Consider the following 18600-nt stretch of genomic DNA (forward strand, 5'->3'; position numbering starts at 1 on the left):
ATGTCAACGAGGAGTTCAGCCCTCACATCCTGATACATTGACGTATTTTGCGTACGCCAAGTACGCAAGCAGCGCTCCGCTCGGCTCTATGCAGCCACAGGTGCAGCCGTACGGTACGCACAGCCGTACGCACAGCCAAGCAGGCAGCACGCACGCACGTGCGCACACGCGCTTGCCTGTGTTCACCTGATGACTTGCAAGTGCACGTGGCGCCCAGATCCTGATGCAGCAAGCAGCGCTCGTCACTTCCACAGCCGCAGTCCTGCTGCCAAACCGCGATGTATGATGGATTCACCGACCCCACGGCGACGGGCCCCCGAGTGACTGAGTTGCATCGCAGCAAAGTTAATGCGGGCCTGCCGGCCTGGGCTACTTGACAATCCACACATTCGGCACGGACGACCACCGGCTCGGGTCCTGTCTACGGCAATCTGTGCGGCGCTTTGTTTGCGCATAGATGAGATTACCGGTACATACGGCACACTGCTCCACCTCTTCCTCAAACTTCCGCCAGCACGCAGTACCCTACGCGCAGCCAGGAGTTCGGATCGTCAGTGCTGTACACGTGTGCGGGGCTGCGGGCCATACGCACAGCGGCCGCCATCAGCGAACCGACGCCGCCACCTCACCACACCGCGGCGCACCCAGCCAGCGCTAAGTACCGCGCGCCGTCGTACGTACTGTGTGCGTGCCGCCTCTTACAGATCCCGTAGGTAGACCTCACAGCCTTCCCAAGCGGACAAATGAAGCAACCGAGATCCGCCTCAAGTTGCGGCTACCTCTCCGCTTCCCCGCCCAAACGGGACAGCATGAGCAGGCCCTCCACTGCACCAAAATGCAGATGCACCAGGGCCCGGTGGTGGGGGTGGTGGGGGTGGCCCCTCAGCCGCTCAAAACACAGCACTCTGCGAGTCGCCGTCTGACCCCACGCAGGGCTTCGGCACAGGCTGCGGGCTTCGTGTATATGACAGCGCACCAAACCCCAGTAAATGAACAGAAACAAAGTCAGCTTGCCAATTGCGCACACATGCGCGTATCCAATAAAGCATTACGCATGCATGCACGTATCCAATAAAACGAATAAATGCTCTGAGTGATCTACACTCAGCACATGGGGACGAGTGACGGCGCCATCACATTATTGCGCTTGCCTGTGTACGAAACAACACCATATGCAATGCAATGCAATGCAACCCAGACACGAAGCGAAGTAAATTTCGATAACAATCAACTGAACCTGAAAACGACTGCAAGAGGCTGCACGTCAATACTAACATCACATGGCATCACCGCTAACGCCTCCCACGCATGGCCCCGCTCCGAGACAGACACTGCTTTTGCCCTGGTCAATTGAGCCTGCTCCTGACTACAGCTGAGTCCTACTTAAACTTCGATAACTAACACCAAACACCACCCTTCAACATGTGTGTCCATTTCTACTCCCAACTGCTTGATGGAAAATTGCACGCGGTGTGCGGCTAGCATATCACGCAGCCGCAGCCGCAGCTGCCTGGTGCAGCGGGCTTTCCACCGGCGGCCGCCGCCGCCGCCGCCACAGCACCCAGTGCGGGGGTGCCAGCAAGTGCCGCGGGTGGGCTGGAAAGGCCCTTGCTGGCGCTGGTGTTGCTGCGCGACGGGCCACCGTCCTTCGCGCCGACCCTGGTGCCTGTTGGCCGCGCGCCCTGAACACACACAAGCACGAGTACGAACACGATCAGGAGGAATAATGAGAGTGATTACCAGTGGCGTGAAAAGACAAGAGATACAGAATGGATGGCAGCGGCTAGATAGCAAGGTTCGACACGCCTGTTGCTAGCGACTGGGAAAGCGCCAAGCACTCAACAAAAGGCGACGCACCTTGGCGGCTGCCGCCTCCTCCAGCATCCCCCGCAGCGCCGCCGCCACCTCGGCCATGGGCGGCCGCTCGCAGGGGTCCTGGTGCCAGCAGCGGCACACCAGCTCCCACTGCGGGTCGCTGAAGTGGTGCGGCCGCGGCGGCCGGAAGCCCTCCGACACCTGCAGGCAGCAGGCAAGTGGAGTAGCGGTGCGCAGCGCATATAAACAGGGTTCTTGAGACACATGAGACAGGGGATGGAGGGCACACGCCTACGGTACAGCTGCAGCCGCCGCAGCCCCTCGCGCACGCACGACACGCGCCTCAAGCCGCCTCACGCACCCTGCGCGCGTAGTCGGGCGGCGACTTGATGCCCAGGGCGGCGGCTCGCGCGGTGTTGAGGTAGGAGATGAGCAGCAGCTCACCGGACCACAGCTCGTACATGAGCGCTCCAAAGCTGCGGCAGGATGCGGGGCAGAGAGCATGAGCATTAGCGGCGTGGGGGCATGTAGAACTAAAAACAGGCACCGGTATGGGCACGCAAGGCCGTACGTGCAGGCCTCATTGCCCAAATGCCCAGACCTGCTCGATCTTGAGCATCAGCAGCTGGCCTGGTCGCCCCGCCTTCCAGCCACACGCACGCAAGCGCACGCACCTGAACACGTCGCATTTTTCGTTGTAGGGCTGGCGCAGGTACACCTCCGGAGCCATGTACATGCAGCTGCCCGCCTGCCCCGTGAGGCCGTACACCCAGTCGAACGCCTCGTGCTCCGGCAGCTTGCCACACGCCGGCGCCCCCAGCAGCTCCGTGATGCTGCCCAGGCGGCGCATGTGGCTGCTAAAGCTGGCCTTTGAAACCTCCAACAGAACCGCGCCGCCAGGCTCGTAGCCGCCGCCGTGCTGCCCGTAACCGCCACCGTAACCGCCGCCGTAACCGCCGTCGTACGCACCGCCGCCCGCCAGCTCCCCGCTCACGGGACCCGCGGTCCCCACGGCCCGCGCGGTGGGACGCACGGCGCGGCCGCCGAGTCGCAGCTGCTCCAGAGGCGCCGAGACCTGCCTATCCATGGCGACGCCGCCGCGCCGCATGCTCGCTGCCAACTGGGCACGCACCCGCTTCGCCGCGGAAGCCGAGTTGCGGCCGCTGGCAACAGCAGGCGGCATGGGCAGGCTGCCCTCGGCCGCCGCGTCGACGTCGGTGGCGGCGGCGGCGGCGCCATCGTCCTCGCCCTCCTCGTCGTCCTCAGTCGGCGACAGGCAGACGGAGGAGCCGGCCACAGACATCAGCTGTTGGTGGCGCTGCGAGGCGGCGGTGGACACAGCTCCGGTGCTGCCAGCGGCGCCGAAGCCGCCGCCGGCGGACCGGCCCGACGCACCACCGTACGCCGCCGCCGCCGTACGGCCCATGCTGACGGCGCGAGAGAAGCGGCCGCTGCCGCCGGCAGCGCCCTGCAGCCCCGCCGGCGGGCCCGCCGTCGATCCCGCCGCTGCCATCAACCCAAGGGTGGTGGCGGCGGCGGGAGAGCCCGCCCAGCCGCTGCCAGTGCCGGTGCCAGTGCCGGTGCCGCCGCTGCTGGGGGCGCCCGAGGCCGCGCCGCTGCAGCTGCGGGCGGCGGCGCCCACAACGAGCCGCGAGGGCGGCGCGCCGCCGCGCATGCGGATGGCGGCGGCGCCGCTGACTGCTGGGTGGCCGGCGTCGGCGCCGCTCGGCTGGGAGAAAAGGCTGATGATCGAGTCCTCGCGCATCACGCCTGCAGCACGCAGTTTCCAATAGTCGAGATAAATGTTTGAACGAGCAACAAAAGGAAGGAAAAGGAAGCTTCCGGCAACAAAACGCAGCCGCACCGGCACCATATGTTCAACACGCGCATATGGCAGAGCCGATCCAGCCACGCCGCATCCGCCCAAACAGTCCTTCATCCGCCCAAACAATCCTTCAGCCGCCCCGCCGCACAACAAGACACACGCCCCATCCACCTAAACACGCACACACGCACGCACGCACGCACGCACGCACGCACGCACGCACGCACGCACGCACGCACCGATGGCGATGGACTTGCTGCTCTCCGGCCGGTCGCTGCCGTGGCGTGTCAGCACGATGGGGCTGGTGCGCCCGTCGCCACCGCCCACAACCTTCGCCATCATGCCGCTTGTGGCGCTGACCACCGCCGCCACCGCCGCCACCGCCGCCTCGCTTCCCGCCGGAAAGGCGCAGCCAGTGACGCCGGCCCTCGACAGAGCCCGGCCCAACCCGGCGACGCCGCGCGGCCCTAGGTTGCTGCGCCCCGCGGTCCCCAGCGGCGGCGCCGTGCCGCGGCCAAAATGCGGGCTCGGCGCGCGCACCGGCCGCGAAGTCGCCGCCGCCGCGGCAGCAGCCGCAGGCGGCGCTGCGGCGGGGTCCACCGGCACCCGGCGAGGCGCCCGCAGTATCTCTGCAGGCGTGCTGGCCTGCCGCACCGGCAGCTGGCGGTGGTGTGGCGGCGGCGCCGCCGCCTCAGCCCTGGCGGAGCCGAATGCGGCTGGCGGTGAGGGCAGCGAGTGCGCCGGCAGTGGAGCGCTTATCAAGGCGGCCGAGAGCGTCAGGAACTGGGCGTCCCCGCCGCCGCCATCGCCGCCGCCGCCGCCGCCGCTGCCTTCCGGCCGCCCCACACGCGCCCCCTCCATAACAACCTGCTGTGAGACCTGATGCCGCTGCACGGCCGCCGTGGCAAAGACAGACGGCATGCCGCCGCCGCCTCCCGAGGTGCGCACGGCGGCGGCGGTTTGCGGCGGCGCCAGTGTGCCGACGTCCGTAGACGTTGGGGCCGACTGCAGCGCCGCCGCCGCCGCAGCCGTCGCCGCCGCGGCTGCGGCTGCGTGCCCGCCGCTGACGCCGCCGGTGCCGAGCGAGCGAGCCTCTGCTCCCAAGCTGTATTGTCTCCGGTGCTGTTGGCGCTGTTGTTGGTGTTGTTGGCGCCCTTCCGCCTCCGAGACCACTGCCTCCAGCACCCTGACCTTTGGCACGTCATCACTGTCGCAGAGGAAGCCCCGCCCAGGGTCGAGCTCCTGCTCGGGTGCCGCCGCCGCCGCACCTGCAGCCGCCGCCGCCGCCGCCGAGGCCAACGTCTCACCGGTGTGACAGCCATGAGGCCCCTCGTTAGCGGCGGCGGTGGTGGCGGCGGCCGACGGCGGCAGGATGTGCGTGCCGGCGCTGACGACCTCCAGTGCAGAGGCGGATGCCTCGGCCTGCGCGTTGCCGGTCTGGTCTGTGGTCAGACCAGACTCGCCGCCGGCGCCCGCCAGGACCACCAGACCACCATGCAGCATGGCCTGCGTGCCCATAAGCATGTCACCCATGCTGCCAGACATGCTGCCGCCGCCGCCGCCAAATGCGTAGCACCTGACGGCGCCGCCGCCGCCAGAGGCCGAGGCGGTGGAGGAGCCCGGCGCAGTCCCGATGACAGCGCCCGGATATTTGGGAGCACTGCAAGCAGCGCTGCTGCGCGCAAAGACGCCGCCGCCGCCGCCGCCGCCGCCGCCGCCACCACCGCCGCCGCAGCAGTTTGGGCCCGGCATTGGCACGGAGCGCGGCGTCCCGCCGCCCGTGGAGTTATCGCCGCCGCCAGGGCGCAAGCCCACCGCCGCCAGGGCGGCGGAGAGGTCGACGCTGCCGCGGCCCGTGGTGTTGGTGTTGGTGGTGCTGCCAGCCGACCCCGGCGCCTGCGTGAGCAGCACAGCCGGCGCCGGCTGCTGCTGCTGCTGCTGCTGCGCTGGCGGCACTGCCACCCTCAGTCGCGGGTCGTTGCCGATGATGTCAGAGACGCACGAGAACGACGGCACATCGCTGCCGCCGCCGCCACCGCCACCTGCCGCGCCGCTGTACCCGGGCGCCGCCGGCTCAGCCGCCGCCGCTGCCGCGGTCAAATCCGTGGGCGCACCCAGTGGGGACAGGAAGCCCAGTGATGGCGAGCCCACGTGGAGGAGGGCGCTGCCGCCGACGCTGACGTTGCTGCCGCGCATGCCAAGCTGCGACGTCGACGCCGTCGCTGACGGCCGCGGCGGCATAGGAACGCCGCCATCTCCGGTGCCGCCTGCGCCGCCCCCACTGAGCGCCTGTGCCTTGACGGCGTCGGCGCTGGCACCCATGACGGCTGCCTGCACCGGCTCTGCCACGGCGAAGACGGAGCCGCCGACAAAGGCAGCAGGCAGGAACGCCTCTGCCGCCGCCGCCGCCTCCGATGCAGGGGCCGCCGCCGCGTCCCTCGCCGCCGCCCCACCGCCGCCACCTGCTGACGGCGACTGCAGCATGCTCGTCAGCATGCTGCGCCGCCGCTGCGGCAGCAGCTGACACGCCGGCTCCGCCCCGGCCGCCGCCGCTGCCGCCGCGTCTGTCTCCGTTATCGTATTACGCGGTCGCGGATGCCGAGACCACTGTGCCGCCGCCGCCGCCGCCCCCGCCCCCGCCCCCGCCGCCCCTGGTTCCACCGGCGGGCTCCCCAGCGGCCCGGAGGACTCCAGCACGTGTGCGCTGCAGCTGCTGCGAGCCGCCACCAGCCCCGCCGCCAGGGCCACCTGCATCCCTGACGTCGCCGACGCATCCACGCCCGACGACGTCGCGGTGCCTGCCTGCCCTGCCAGCGGTGGCGGCGCCGGGGCCGGGGTTGGTGACACCATTGCGGCGAGACCGGCAGTGGCGCTGGCCGCCGCCAATGGGTAGCCCTGCGCTGGTGCCTCCGCCCCCGTGCAGCCGCCTCCACAACCGCCATTCCCACCGCTGCCGCCGCTGCTGCAACACGGCAGGGCGGCCGCAGACGCCGAGCCAGACTCAGCGGAGGCACCCGCCGCCGATGCATCTGCCGAAGATGACGCCGCCAGCGCCGCCGCCGCCGTGCAGGTGCCCGTGCATGTGCCTGTGCACACTCCTGTGCCCGTGCAAGTGCCCGTGCCAGTGCTGGCGGAGAAAGAGCCGTAGCCAGAACCGCCCGGCGGCGCCGCCCTCGCCGGAGCGAAGAGCGTGTGCGTGCTAATGCCGCGGGCCGCATGCGGCTGCGGCGGCGCATCACCCGTCACGCCTGCAGCGGCGGCGAGCGCAATGCCGGCGTCGGCCACTGCGGCTGTGCCGGTGACGCTGGCGCCGCCGGCGCCTGGCCGCGGCGAGGCAGTTTGCGTTGCCGAAGGTGAAGCGGCAGCAGTCACCTCCGCTGCCGCTACGTCCTTGACGTTCACTACGTAGCCACCACCGCTATGGGGAGAGCGGGGGCTCAGCGGCGGCGTGGCTGCGGCGGAGCCCGTGAGATGCGCCGAGCCCGCCGCCGCCGACGCCACCAGGGGCACCGGCGGCGCCTCCGCCACTGCCGCACGTGCTGCGGGCGCACAAGGCCGCAGCTCCACGGAGGGAGCTGACGCCAGCACCCCGGCCCCCGGGCCCCCGGCAGTAGCACCAGCGGCAGTAGCGCCAGCGGCAGTAGCACCAGCGGCAGTAGCACCAGCGGCAGTAGCTACTGCGGCCAGGCAGTTGGGGTTCAGGCTCATAACCACCGGCAGCCGATCACTCGACTCGCCGCTCCTCCGGCTCGCCGCCGCCGCCACCTGGCCTGCCACCGCCGCCGCCGCCGCCGCAGGCGTGACAGCGGTGGCTGCAGCTGCCGCCTGCGGCATGCCAACGGGCGCTGGCCGGCAAATGGAAGCCGCAGCTGCAGTCGCAGCCCCACCAGTGCCCTCCTCCGCCTCCTCCACCACCTCCGGCTGGATGAGCTCTAGGCTGAGCGGCGGCACCGTCGTCGCCGCCGCCACCTCGAGCCCGCTCGCGCCGTCGGCGCCGCCGCCACTGCCGCCGGCGCGGCGGCTGCAGAAGCCGTAGCCGCTGTCGGCGTACGCGGCCGCCTCGCCGTCCGGCTCGCTCATGTTGTCCGCCGTGGACAGCAGCCCAAACTCCGCTAGCACGCCGCCGCGGCCGCGGCCGCCGCCGCCAACGCCACCGTCAACACCGCCCTCGCCGTCACCGCCCTCGTCGTCGTCGCCTTCCAGGCAGCCCTCACACGCTATGTCGCCAGACAACCCCATCTGCGCCGCACGCAGCGTGGAGAGCACCCCGGACACAGCCGGCGTGGCCACGGTGACGAACGCCGACCCGGGGCGGCTGCCGGCGGCGGCGCCGCCGCCGGTGCCGCCAGTGCCGCCGGCGGCGGACTTCGGCGTTTCTGAGCTGGCGCCGCGCCGCCGCAGCATCACCGGCCGGGTCTCCTGCACGCACTGCGAGGATCATGGGAAGGAGATCGCAGGCAGTACATGTGGTATGCGTACGGTGAGTGACGAGGTAGGGAAAGCGCAAGAAACAGATACGCGGGCTGGCAAGTCTGCACTACGGTCGCGTACAGTCGCCGCCTCGGCAACAGCACGCCAACGCCACTACCCACCGCAAGCCAACTTCGCGCACACGCACACCCACCACGTGCAGCCCCAGGTCTGCCAGCTTGGCCACCAGCCGCCCGCCCCCTCCTGCGCCTCCGCCTGCTGCTGCTCCTGCTCCCCCAGCACGCCCTGCCGCCGCCTCGGACTGCAGCAGCACGTTCTCGGCCTTGACGTCTCGGTGGATCACGGTGGGGCTGGAGCCGTGCAGGAACGCCAGCGCCGCCGCCACGTCCAGCAGCCACGTCAGCGCCTGGCTGTCGCTGTAGGCCCGCCCGCGGCCCTGGGCCATGCTGCGCGTGATGCGGTCGCGCAGGGTGCCCGACTGGGGTGCACACGCATGCACACACAAACAAGCGGCCGTGCACGGGAGTAAACGGGGGTTTAGTAGTGGGCGTGAGCAGGACCGGCATCACAATGGCGTGGGAAAGCTGCGGCATCCGCCGCGAGGCCCACCACGGCCGGCCTCAGCCGCTGCAAGTCCTTACCCGCGCCCTCATTCCATTGCCCTCGGGTGCCGCCTCAAGTGGGTCGCCGAGCGCCCTAGCCACTGCAACAACTGCCGACAGCTCCGCACCGTACACCCAGGCCCCAGCCCCAGGCCTGCTGGCCCAATCTCACGGCCTGCTGCCGGTTTCCACTCACGTCACAGAGCTCCAGGACCATGGCCCAGGTGGCGCCCTGCAGCGGCCCCACGCCTGGGAAGTCGGCAGGCAGCTGCGTGAGGCCCAGGCACTTGATCAGGTTGCTGTGGGGGGAATGGAAGGGGGGAGAGTTAGTTAGGAGGGGATGGGGAGGGGGAGGGGGAGGGGGGCAAGAGGCTGCGCCCACCATTTCGCAGAGGGGGGTTGCGCAGAAGGCGACAGAATCGGCGCCCCGCCGTTGCGACGACAAAAACCACACAGGACGGCATGCGTTCGTGCAGCTCGCGGGCCAACACGCGCGAGGACAGCGCCGTGAGCATGTTAACGGGCAGCCCAACCCTTCCTCACACGATCCACCACGGACGCATTTCAGGCATTTTATTCCTGCCAGGCAACTTCGCGCAAAAGAAACTGGGTGCTAAGAACCTGGTCATGTCAAGAAGCCCCCCTTGCTCGCAATGTTTTATAACGCTAGTCAGGAGCGACCAATAGGTTGCTTGCATAATACTGAGTCCTGCTACGGCTACGGGGCCTGCAACGAGGAGTCAGACCCCCCTTTCATCCCCATAGATGAGCGCGAAACGAGCGGCAGTCTTCAGCGTTGCTTGCCCTCACCAGTGGTTGAGCTCCATGCAGCTTTTGGCTTCGCTGAGGAATAGCCGCTCCACCACCTTGGGCACGGGGCCGGCTCGCAGCGGTCGCAGGATTTTGAGCGCTGCCGAGTGCACGTTGCCATCTTTAAGAACAGTGCAAAGGTAGACTTGCGCAAATCCTCCACGACCTATGCACTTCTCAAGACTCCTGAGCGCCGAAGCGGGCAGGAGCGCCGGCTCTGAGCTCATTGTATTATGTCTCGAGCTTCAGCTAAGTATTAACATTCTTCCATGGCTGTGCGCGCCTTATCACAAGCTTGTCCAGCGGAATTCCGCGCCGCTAACGCGCGCGCCTTGTTTGCAGGCAATATAATTGTAGGGAATTGAACTATAGCCACTAGTGTGTGTGCCGGAGCCCCGATGGCGATGAAGAGTGGCCGCGCGTACATGCGCGCCCCGCCATGCCAGCAGACCGCGGCCAGAAGACAATTAATGGAATCACGCACTCCGGGCTTGTTTAACAAGCATCCGCTTATACCATGCAGCTGCACGACGCCAGGCCTGCGGTGCTGCAGATCCGAAGCACGGGCGCCCGAAGGCACGCGCGCTCGTGCCGCTGCGCCGCAGACTTTCGTCCCCGGAGCTGCCGATGCTGGCGCTTGCATGCTTGGACTTCCATGCCGGACTTCAAGTAAACAAGACGCTGCGTGCCCAAACACCTATCAGCCCAAGCAGACAGCAGCCAGGTGCTGGCACCACACGCCGAGTCGCCCTCTCGCCGATCAATCGGCGCCACCCCGTTCCTACAGCTCATCGGCTCACCATGCGCACGCGAATGCTCACGCTTATACTCGTGCGCGATGTGTGCGGCGTCGCCAACCGCAAGTCCTTGTCCCCATGAGCGCCGCCAGCGACACCCAGATGCCATCAGCAGGCCCCCCGTGTTCGTCCCGAATCACCCAGTCACCCTGGCCGCACCGCGCGATGTCCATGCTTGCACGCAGCACGCCGCCCTCCTCACCGCTCACTGCAGGCCCTCCAACCGGCCTAACCACAGCCGAGCCCCTCCATCCACCTCGTCATGCCACGGGATTCCCCCGGCCCCCCGACGTGCGCCGTCACTCGAGCCGCTCGCCGCTTGCCGCGCCGACGCGGTCGCAGGCTCACAGGTTATTTGCTGACGTGACCAGTGCCAGTGCTAGGAGCTGCTGCGCCGTCACTGCGCTGCTCACACAGACCACAGGCCGGCCCGCAGCATCACACAGATGAACACCACCACGATGATTGTGCTGGTCGCCCCTGCGCGGCGAAAGAGGCGAGAAGAAGTCCGTGAGTTGGAGAGTTCGTTACTGCTTTGCTCGGATGGTCAGGGGCAGCGAGGGCTGTTCAAAGGGTAGTGGTGACTGCAAGGCGGCAGTTGACAGCACCGTGCCACCACCGCACCGGCACGGTACCGGAGCCCACCGGCGCCGCCCACAAACGGACACACGCTACAAATGCAGGTCACACTATCGCAGCAGGACAGTACGGCACACACACGGTGCTCATACCGTACTCACAGAAGTAGGCGTATCCGTACTGCCAGTGCAGCTCGGGCAGGATGTCGAAGTTCATGCCGTACACCTGCGGTGTGTGTTGGGAAAGATAGCACGGGGGGGGGTTACATTCATGATTAATAAAGGAAGTGGTAGATGGGGGGAGGGGCTGACGCGTGTGCCGTGCATGCAGGCGCGTGCATGGGCCAGGGGGCGTGGGCAAGGGGACACAAACGCAGGACCGCGTGTACGATGCGGTATACGCGCTCTTAGCCCTTGTGCGCCGCGCACGTCATGCAGTGCATGAAGCGTCGCAGTGCGGGGCACACGGTGTGGAAAAGGGTGGGATACGCTGCCCTCCCCAGCAACCCACACCAGCAACCCCACGTTGCGTGCAGCGAGTTGACGGGCATGCACAAAATGCGCGGCGCTGCATTGCCTCCTCCACTTCAAGTTCAAATCAACTCCTGACAACTCCATGCATACCGACACATGCACATGCACCACCCCTAAATTGTACCGTACGCAGGAGTAGCGTTACCCATTTACAACCCAGTTCCCGGCTCGTCCCAGCCAATGCCAACATGCCAAACCCGGCGTGCCATGCCGTGCCGTGTGTCTCACCCCCGCCAGGAAAGTGATGGGCAGGAAGATGGTCGACACCACCGCCAGCGTCTGCGCGTACTGGGACTGCTGGTGTGTGGTGAGGTTGAAGATGAGACCGATGAGGTCGCCGCACTCCGCGGACAGAGACATCAGGTCTTCGCAGATGGTGCTGCGGGGGGGGGCGGCGGGCGGCGGGGCGCGGGTGCAGGGAAGCGGGGGGGCGGAGGGCGAGTGGTGGGTCGGCGGCGGAGAATGGGCCAGACGACGTGGTGAGCGGCAGCCACGCGCCATAAGTTAGGCACGTGCCAAGCAAACACACACCTGCATTCACCCCACCTACTGTCTCATACCTTTACTCTTGCTCACACGCACATACACTGCACACCCCTTTGTTTGCTTCCCCTTGTCACACACCTGACATGGTCCTTGACATCCCCCATGTAGATGCGTGTGAGTCGGGACAGGAAGGGCGCCACGCCGCCCGCCGCCGCCCCGTCCGCCAACTCCAGCCCGCACGCCTGCAGCTGCTGGCGGCGCGCGGCGGCGGACTCCTCCGCAGCGGCGTCGCGCGCGATGATGTTTGCCACCACAGCCTGCGCATGCGCGAGTTGGCGTTGGTGTTGGCGGCATTGGCGATATGGCATTGAAAATTGTCAACTTAGCGTTCAAAGATCGTGATTATTCAACGGTGCAAGACAACAAGCAAGTCCTGAACGCGTATCAGGTCCCAGCTCCAGCGCAAGTCCCTGCCCCGCCCCCCCCTACCCTGGCCTTCCTGCCCCCACCCCCCACTACACTATTTCGTCTGGACTAGCCCCGTGACCAAACCCCCAACCCGCTGCCCGCGCCGCTACCCGCGCCGCTACCCGCGCCGCTACCCGCGCCGCTACCCGCGCCGCTACCCGCGCCGCTACCCGCGCCGCTGCCCGCGCTGCTACCCCGAGAACAGGGCCGACCTGCATGGGCGCGATGGTGCGGTCTATGCGGCGCAGGTCGCGCTGCATGGCGTGCAGCTCGCGCGTGGACGCGGCGGAGGGCAGCTGCCCGCCTGCGTGCATGGGCGTGCGTGCGTGCGTGCGTGTGTGTTGAACAGCACAAGGAAACGTAAGCGACAAGAAGTTGCGTGTGTGTGTATGTGGCCGCCGCGGTCCGCCTCCCAACACCACCCCACCACCCCGGCCCTCCCTCCCTCCCTCCCTCCTCACCCGGAGCCATGACCGCCGCCTCGTACTGCTGCAGCTGCTCCGTGTAGGCGCCAACCACCGGGAAGATGTGGTCCACCTGGTTGGTTGGCAGTTGGTTGGTTGGTTGGAAGCGGTTGTGCGGCGGCGGTTAGTTAATGGGAGGTAGCGGTTGAGCGGCGGCAAGCCAATCCAACGACAAGGACTAGGGTTTGTCAGACAAAAGCTAATGTGCGAATGCCGGACTGGCGTGAAGTGCATGCTGGGGCACAGCTGCTCAGGATCCCGCGCTCTGCAACTCAACCGCTTGCATGCCTCTCCCACCCAGTCCCACCCGCCTCCTCCCACCTCCTCCTGCCCACCCCCACCCACCAGCGTGTCAATGACCAGGTTGGCTAGGAAGGAGGCGTCCTCGGCCTCCCGCACCTGCCGCGGCGTGTGCGTTTGTTTGTGTGTGTCCGTGGTGTGTGTGTGTGTGTGTGTGTGTGTGTGTGTGTGTGTGTGTGTGTGTGTGTGTGTGTGTGTGTGTAGGAGGAGAATAGTTTATTGCGTGGCATGTGTGTGTGTTTCTGTTACCGGTACATTAGCGATTGTGGTGAAGTTGTAGCCAGACACAGTGATACAGCAGACGGGCACTTGTGTATGGTGGAGCCATTGGGCCCCATTCGCCGCGTGAGCTAGAACCCGGGTGCTGAGCCAACTCAGCCAAAGCCCGGCGACCCCCTCCCTCCCTCCCAGTCCCTCCAGCCCCCCCCCCCCCCCACACACACACACACCAGCGTGCGCGGCTCCCGCAGCTGCGCCAGGATGGGTCGCGTGACGTCGGAGCCGTCCGACTGGAAGATGGTGATGAGCGTGTTCGCGTGCTCGCCGCGGAGCAGGAACAGAGACACCTGGCGGCGTTGGGTTGGTGGTGGTGGTGGTGGTGGTGGTGGGGTTGCATTCATGATCAGCAAAGAGAATGGTCGACGGTAGGGGGGAATGCTGTGCCCAAGCCCAACGAAAAAGCCCCATGATTGTTAGAAAGCCCACCCAGCCACGAAGATGCAAGACGAGCGCGGGGGTGGAGGCGGGGAGTTGTCAAAACTGGACCCAGGACAATGCGAGACCCATAACGTCAGAAATGGTGGGGCCAGACGTTTGTCGGGACAATAAAAAGGCAGTGCTTGGCGAAGGCATAAGAGGGGTGCGGTGCAGCGCCAAGCCTCCAAAGCGATTGTAAAGATATCGGCCCCAAGTGCACCCATAAGAGGTCGCGCGCACACACAAGCGCCCTCTTGCACAAATGCATAATGCCCACCTGTTGCGCGCTGACGTGGATGTCTCGTCCCCCGTGCTCCATGTGCCCTCCGCCGCCGCCGCCGCCGCCACCACGCCCCCAACCGCCACCGCCGCCTCCCCCACCTCCAGCCGCCGCTCTCGACGCGATAGAAAAGCTCGGCCGGTTGCCGCCCGGGCTCTTGGAACCGCCGCGCGCCGGCGGCGGCCGCGCCGCCGCCACTGCCGCCGCCGTCTCAGCCCTCGCTGCCTCCGTAGGGCTCCCGTCGCCGCCGCCGCGCGCCTCGTCCGCCTCCCCTACCACGTGGAAATCGGCCGCCGAGCTAACAACCACGGAGCCGCGCCTAAGCGGCAGCGGGTAGTGCGACGGCCCGGGCTGACTGGGCTTCTGGCCGCCGCCGTTAGTGACGCTGTTACCGCTGGCGAAGCTAGCTAAGGCGTTGAGAACAACGTTGTAGCCGGAGCTGCTACCGGAGGCGGCGGAGGCGGCGGAGGCGAGAGGGGCGCGGCCGCCGCCGCCGCCAACGCTGCGGTCGTTATCGGAGGCGCCAGAGGCGGCGAGCGCCGCCGCTGCCGCAGCAGCATCGGCGCGGCGAACGCCGGAGATGGTGCGAGCCATGCGGCGCGCGGCGGTGGGCGTGGCGGAGGGGGTGTGCGGCGCCGCGGCGGCGGCCGCGGCGGCGGCGGCGGCGGCGCGGGCGGCGGCGGCTCCGTCGCTGGCAGCGTCGGGTGTGTCTGCTGCGCCTGCTGCCAGGTACAGGTAGATGAGGGAGATGTAGAGGCAGGAGTCGTAGAAGTCGCCCTTGATGCGCTGCGGCACGTGCACTGTTTCATTGGGGCGGGGCGAGGCGGGGCGAAAGAGGGGTTGTTGATTGTTGATTGTTGTTTGGTGATTGGGGGCCGGGACGGGGCAGGGCGAAAGAGGGATGGGAGGTATCGCATGCCCAAGCCCAACGAATGAGTTGAAGGAACGGGGAAGGGGTTGCGGGTGGGGCTGCGGGTGGGGTGGCGGGGTGGTTGAGCGTGGCGGCAGGTGGCAGTCGTGAAGCCAATCCCACTGCTCCCGGCATCCCGCCCCACCCTACCCCACCCCGACCCCACGCCCCTGTCCCCCACCTGTGTCCTCCAGGGCCAGGGGGTGCAGGTCGTAGGTGAGCGCCAGCAGCTGCGGGGGGGAGGGCGGCGTGGGCCGCGCGTGTGTGTGTGTGTGTGTGTGTGTGTGTGTGTGTGTGTGTGTGTGTGTGTGTGTGTGTGTGTGCAGGTGCGGAGGCGGAGAGGGCGGAGCGGCCACAGAAGCGGGGAAGGTGCCAACCTGTCGTGCGGACAACTGCAAACACACAGACGCAAGCACCTCAGATGCACACACACCGCCCGCGCCCGCTACCCAAGACCCCTCACGTCACCCTCCAACACACCCTTCCACACCCACACCCACACCCACACCCACACCCACATTTACATCCCCCGCACACACACTCCGGCAAGCATCTTGCGCACGCACACCGTCTCTGCAATCCTGTCCCTCTCCCTGCTCCCTGACCAGTACCCCCTACAACATCACGCACCACCCTACCCCATCAGCCGCACGCACACACACCAGCCCAACACACACACCATATCCCAAAACCTGCTCTCACCTGTATCACCTCCCAGTTCAGGCCATCCACGTGGATCCACCGCACACGCCCCGTGGCAGAGCCGTTCAGCCCGCCGCCGCCGCCCGCCAGCGCCGCCGCTGCCGCCGCCGCGCCGCTGGCGGCGCCGCCGCCGCCGCCGTCACCTGCGCCGCCACCACCGCCACCGCCGCCGCCAGGTCCGGGCCTGCGGGGTTCAAGGAACAACTAGTCAGTAGATGAGCGCAATGCACTGGTACTTAGACGGCGCAGCGCTGTAGGCTCCCTACCGATGACCGTCGAATAGGCCTGGGGTTTGGCGGAGGTCCGGGCAGTGGCAACACACCTGGCGGGTCGGGGGTTGGCTGCTAGGAATGCGCTGAGGTCCTCAGCTGAGAGCAGGTCGGGCGTGATGGTCACCTCCCTGCGGTGCGGGGATAGGAGGGGGGATGAGACGAGAGGATGTTGACAGGTTGTTGCAGCATATTAGTCTTAGCGTTACCGAGTGGGTGGATGGATCGAGGAGAATGGGTACAAGGGTTGCGAAGGGGTGCGACCTCGCAGCATCCTAGGAAACAGCACAAGGGAGGTACAGAGTCGGAACCCAAACCCTGCGGCGATCCCCTCCCCTCACGGCTCACCGCCACCGTGAATCCCCCGAATCCCCCATCCATTCCTCCCTCCCCGCCTCTTCCCGCGCACTGGGAACGATAATGACAACCCGTTTCCTGTGGCTCCAGGCATGGCTTATTCGTCAGGAGAAGGCGATATCGGAACGGCGCTTGGGTTCCGGAACAAACATCCCACTCCACCACCCCTCCACTCCCATTCCAATTCCCCCGCACCCCCCCCCCCGTCACCCACTTGCTGTCGTAGTCCACGCACGTCACCCGCACCGGCAGGCACCATTTGGCAGCCAGGTGCGCGTACTTGGCGCGGCGGGGGTCGATGCCGGGGGCGGCGCCGGGCTCGTGCCGCTCCATGGCCTGGCGGGTCGGGTGGGAGGTGTGGGTCGGGTGGGGTAGTTTACTCCAGTCCCGAAGAAAGCCAAGACCCGGAAACAGCCCAAGGGGGTGCAGGGTTTGGGAGGTAGTGTGGAAGGTAGTGTGAAAGGTACAGATGGGAGGCGCAAGTGGGTGGTACAGATGGGAGGTGTGGTGGTGGGAGGGGCGGGACACACACACGCACACACACACACACACACACACACACACACACACACACACACACACACACACACACACACACACACACACACACACACACACACACACACACACACACACGCACACACTCACCTCGTCAATGGCGTGCATGGTGTTGATGCCGTGCATCACACGTTTGGCGGTGCTCTGCCAGCGCGACTGAGGGCTGCTGGCGCTGTGAGAGGCAAACGACAAACAGGCGATACACACGTCGGAAGGGGACTCAGGGAAACTGGCTAGTGGTCATTCGGACTCCAGTACGGTACCGGGGACGCCGGACGAGCCTAGAGGCTCAGGATCCCAGTCCGTGAAAGTCCACACACAGCGTGTTTATTTCTTGAGTCTTCTCCAACGCACACGCAGCCTTGCTTGCTCGCGCACTCGCATGCACCGTGTCGACCCCCTGCCCCTGTGTTTTCCTGTGCTTTCCTGCTACAGCATCTCGCATTCTCGCCGCCCGCCGCCGCACCTGCTGAACCGCCGCACACGCGGCCCTGCCTCCAGATCGCCCGCCATGCTGCCCGCAGAGTCGGTGCCGCCGCTGGCGCTGTGCCGCTTGTGGTGGTCGTGGTGGGGGTGCGGCGCCGGCAGCAGGAGACCGCCCGCCGCCGTAGCCAGCAGAGACGGCCCCGGCCCCGACCCCGCTGCAAAACCGTGGGAATATGCGTGCGGTGCGTGGCCGTGGGACGAAGGCGGGTGCGGCGGGTGCGCGTGTCCCGAGCCGTGCTGGTGTGGATGGTGCTGGTGTGGGTGCTGGTGGCTGTGTGGGTGATGCGGCGTCAGGGAGGTGGGCGTGCGGCCCCGGGCGGCGGCGCCTGTAAGCGCCGCAACCGCGTTGCTGAATGCGCTCCCGCCGCCTGTCCCGCCGCCGCCAAGCAGCGCCGTACGCTCGTCACCGTACGACAGAGATCCCGGGCCGTCAGCCACGGATGAGTCATCCTGCTCGGGCCCCTCCTCCTCGGCGGCCGCCGCGGCGGCGGCGGCGCTGGCGGCGGGGAGCATATCCTCAGATGACCCCCGCATTAGTTCGATGGGGCTCGGCAGGCGCTCGTAGCGGGGCGGGCTACTGCCGGTGACGCCGTCAATGCTACTGCCGCTGCGGGGCGCGACTGGCATGCGGGCGTGTGCGCTGGCAGGACTTTAGCGGGCGCCCAAAAGATTAACGAAGTCGCTGCACACTGCGGCTGGGCCCGTCTACCCTGGCTCCTTCCGTGCTTCCACTGCTTCTACAACTGCTGGCGCCTGCTGAGCTCCAGGCGGCTGCGTCCTGTGTACAGCCAAGCGGTCGGACAGGCAGTCAGCCAGGTGTGCAGCATCACGGGATGGGGTAAGACATGGCGTGATCAGCTGCTGCGCTGGATGAATACGGAAAGCACGAGGCCATGGCGTGTGGGGCGTGCTTCTAGGGCTTTATGCACTTCGACCGCTTGACGCATGCGCACTGTCCAACATTGCACCTCTCGTTAGGTCGCTTAGCACAGCGGAAGAGGGTTGACCTGAGCGGTGGACCTAAATACCGGGAGCACGGGCTCCAAGAAGTCTACCCTGTAACTCCAATAATGTATATTCTTCTTCGTTTGTCAAAATATTGTAAGGGACGCGTGGTGGGCCACACCCTAGGGCTGGACTAGGGCCAACTCCCGAACGCGGGAGTCGCAAGCTGTCGTTACAAGCTCAGCCCCGTGCGAGTAACCAACATGCAAGGATGCTAAGTAAGGTGA

The 18600-nt window shown here is 66.9% G+C and overlaps 2 protein-coding genes across 2 annotated transcripts; both read right to left on the bottom strand.

Annotated features, from left to right (window-relative positions):
• Position 1: 1 nt before the first annotated feature.
• Positions 2-9847, bottom strand: CHLRE_08g379850v5 (uncharacterized protein). The gene is made up of 9 exons (XM_043065243.1): positions 9484-9847; positions 8870-8972; positions 8265-8549; positions 6310-8068; positions 3880-6204; positions 2490-3585; positions 2177-2291; positions 1858-2016; positions 2-1682 (listed from the first exon to the last, which is right to left on the bottom strand). Exons 1-9 carry the CDS (start codon positions 9708-9710, stop codon positions 1479-1481), a joined length of 6273 nt encoding a protein of 2090 aa, XP_042922244.1. The 5' UTR covers positions 9711-9847; the 3' UTR covers positions 2-1478.
• Positions 9848-9941: 94 nt separating this feature from the next.
• Positions 9942-18597, bottom strand: CHLRE_08g379900v5 (uncharacterized protein). The gene is made up of 16 exons (XM_043065244.1): positions 18337-18597; positions 17349-18146; positions 16973-17054; positions 16539-16660; positions 16021-16098; positions 15699-15882; positions 15178-15226; positions 14084-14886; positions 13560-13676; positions 13156-13209; positions 12808-12883; positions 12559-12650; positions 12017-12195; positions 11621-11771; positions 11021-11084; positions 9942-10760 (listed from the first exon to the last, which is right to left on the bottom strand). Exons 2-16 carry the CDS (start codon positions 17993-17995, stop codon positions 10690-10692), a joined length of 2769 nt encoding a protein of 922 aa, XP_042922245.1. The 5' UTR covers positions 17996-18146; positions 18337-18597; the 3' UTR covers positions 9942-10689.
• Positions 18598-18600: the final 3 nt, after the last annotated feature.

The sequence above is a fragment of the Chlamydomonas reinhardtii genome, chromosome 8, assembly GCF_000002595.2.
Source record: "Chlamydomonas reinhardtii strain CC-503 cw92 mt+ chromosome 8, whole genome shotgun sequence".
Taxonomy (NCBI): domain Eukaryota; kingdom Viridiplantae; phylum Chlorophyta; class Chlorophyceae; order Chlamydomonadales; family Chlamydomonadaceae; genus Chlamydomonas; species Chlamydomonas reinhardtii.

Bases quoted from the DNA above. Each gene is read 5' to 3' on its own strand.
- CHLRE_08g379850v5 (XM_043065243.1), bottom strand. From the start codon at position 9,710: ATGAGCTCAGAGCCGGCGCTCCTGCCCGCTTCGGCGCTCAGGAGTCTT. The intron at 8,550-8,869 runs GTGAGTGGAAAC...TGTGCACCCCAG, and splicing joins TGGTCCTGGAGCTCTGTGAC to TCGGGCACCCTGCGCGACCG. The intron at 2,017-2,176 runs GTGCGTGAGGCG...TGCTGCCTGCAG, and splicing joins CGCCCGACTACGCGCGCAGG to GTGTCGGAGGGCTTCCGGCC.
- CHLRE_08g379900v5 (XM_043065244.1), bottom strand. From the start codon at position 17,995: ATGCCAGTCGCGCCCCGCAGCGGCAGTAGCATTGACGGCGTCACCGGC. The intron at 16,099-16,538 runs GTGGGTGACGGG...CCCGCACCGCAG, and splicing joins TGCGTGGACTACGACAGCAA to GGAGGTGACCATCACGCCCG. The intron at 14,887-15,177 runs GTGGGGGACAGG...CCAATGAAACAG, and splicing joins CCTGGCCCTGGAGGACACAG to TGCACGTGCCGCAGCGCATC.